This window comes from Schistocerca nitens, chromosome 6 (genome assembly GCF_023898315.1).
Source record: "Schistocerca nitens isolate TAMUIC-IGC-003100 chromosome 6, iqSchNite1.1, whole genome shotgun sequence".
NCBI classification, from domain to species: domain Eukaryota; kingdom Metazoa; phylum Arthropoda; class Insecta; order Orthoptera; family Acrididae; genus Schistocerca; species Schistocerca nitens.
Window position 1 is genome coordinate 727,224,931 of NC_064619.1, and position 2,268 is coordinate 727,227,198.

Below are 2,268 nucleotides of genomic sequence, written 5' to 3' on the forward strand. Positions count from 1 at the left end.
TGACTCCCCAAGTGAACGCCTCACCTTCCATTCTATCTATTGCAAATTGAATCTTGTCTGAGTCCTTAAGATGCGCTGGAAGAACTCCTTTTAGCCATTTCATAAATATCCTTGGGTGCAACCCTCCTTTTGGTCTAAACTTCTGCCCTGTATTACTTTGGATGCACCGATTATCATTGCTCATCAATGTAATGACCTTATTTTCCCCAACGGCTAAGGTTGCATTACTAATTCGTCTATCAATTTCCTCTGTCTTGCTTTCCAATTGCTGCACTCCCTGTTGTAACTGTTTGACCTCCATTGCGACCCTCTTTTCTCCTTCTCGTTGCAAGGTTACAGCATTTTGCAGATTAACAGTTAGTCGGTTTTGCTTATCTTCTATCCCCCTAACCGCCTCGTGGCATTGTTGTTGCCTCTGCGTCACTTCGGCGATTCAATAATTGCACTTTGTTTCCACTTCGTTGATTCTTTCTCCCAATTCGGCCTTCGTTTCTTCGATATCGTCTTCTATTTTTTGTGTTAACTTTCCTTCCACCTTCTCCACGTTTCCCTGGACTTGGTCTATGCTCTTCTGCAGCTTATTCTCTCTTTCGTTGATATCCATTTTCCACTGTTCTTGTAGCTCCTGTATTTCCTTCTTCAGATTATATTCTATTTTCATTTGTGACGTTTTTATCTCTTGTAAATCTTCCTTAAATGACTCCACTCTTTCTTTGGTTTCTTGTGAATTCCTCTCTAACGATGCTTTAGTTTCTTGTGAACTCTTCTCTAATGATTCTCTTGTTTCCTGTGAATTCTTCTCTAATGATTCTTGTAAACGCTTCTCTGACCTTTCTTCCCTCTCTCTACTTTCTTGTGAATTTTTTTCTAACGACTTTTGAAACTCTTCCTTTAATGATTCTTTAGTTTCTCTAGTTTCTTTTAGCAAGGCTGCCAACATCGATCGCATATCAGCCTCCTCTGAAACTGGCCTAGCTCTCATTGGTTGTTCCGGTGTCTCAGGGTAAGTAGTTGAATGTGCTGCTGGGCTTCCTAATGACAATCCACAATCACTGATTCCTGAATCATCCCTGTCTCTCTGTCCTACCCCTTTTCTTTCAACTATTGCCTCACAGACCTGCCTATCTTCAGAAGACATTTTTGGTTTATTTTTAATGCCCAGGCAAGTAGTACAAAATAACCTCCAATAATTCAAAACACTCCTAATTATCATGAAACTACTCCAACAGTATCCGCAAGCCTTTCAGTTAATTCCCAAATGATACAATATGCCTGAGTACTGAACACAATAGCTCTCCAAAAACCTAAATTTCCAATGAAAATTTCCACATACACAATTTATGTAAAAAATGTTTTAAACAAGATAATCATAACTCTCACAAAATCTAAAAATGCAAATTCCTCAAAACAATTGTCACTTATACAATGCAGTGTGCACCAATAAGCATGCTAGACTTTAAAATGTGTTTCGCAACTTTTCTGAAATTACTACAATTTAGCATTTTCCCTAACGTGAATCTCAGTTAAAACTGTTTATTTATCACGAAGATTGCACACTGCAATTTACTGTTATTTAAATCCGTCGTCTTCACTCACCAACCGACGTTACCGCGAGTCGCGATGTTTTGACGTTTCAAATGGGCGTGGTCGGTCCGCTGTTGGAGCTCGCGCGAAGTTGAAGACCAGCTGTCAGACGACGTAGTTCTCCGTCGGCCGCCCGTGGCGCTGCAGGCGGGCGTAGTTCGTCGTTCAGCCGCTAGATGCCGGGACTGCGCTCGCTGTCTCGAAGTTGCGTCGCTGTGTGGTAGGAGGTCGTGTGGAATCACCTCGCGGGTCGAAGCTCTTTGGCGCGACTGCTACGTGGCTTTGCGTGACGTCACTCCCTAACTGCGTCGCCACAATACGTTATCGTCAGCATACCAGTTTATGGGTCCACACGAAACCGTCCGATTTTCACCGTTCAAAGGGCAATTTCAGTCAACATGTTATCATTAAACACTTTTCTAACCACTTTTGAGACGAAATCTTGGCTCGTCTCACTATTTTATTGTTCACACGTGTCTCTTTTTTACGACCACTTTTCACAGTTTTTCGCGCGGATTTTCGCGTTTGCACTTTACAACACAGTTTATTGACGTTATTTGGCTATCTCATCTGGCAAGAAAAACAGTTTAGTCACAATCGTGCGATTTATTACTTCGTATTGTTCAAATATTACACTGTTCCTTATCGCGATTTTAACATTCATGTACTGTCCCGATTCCACAT

The 2,268-nt window shown here is 41.5% G+C and overlaps 1 protein-coding gene across 1 annotated transcript; it reads right to left on the reverse strand.

Annotated features, from left to right (window-relative positions):
- Nucleotides 1-433: 433 nt before the first annotated feature.
- Nucleotides 434-940, reverse strand: LOC126263603 (nucleolar protein 58-like). Its single transcript, XM_049960688.1, has one exon. It carries the CDS (start codon nt 938-940, stop codon nt 434-436), a length of 507 nt encoding a protein of 168 aa, XP_049816645.1.
- Between the last annotated feature and the right edge of the window lie 1,328 nt (nt 941-2,268).

Coding starts and splice junctions, on each gene's coding strand:
- LOC126263603 (XM_049960688.1), bottom strand. CDS start 940: ATGTTGGCAGCCTTGCTAAAAGAAACTAGAGAAACTAAAGAATCATTA.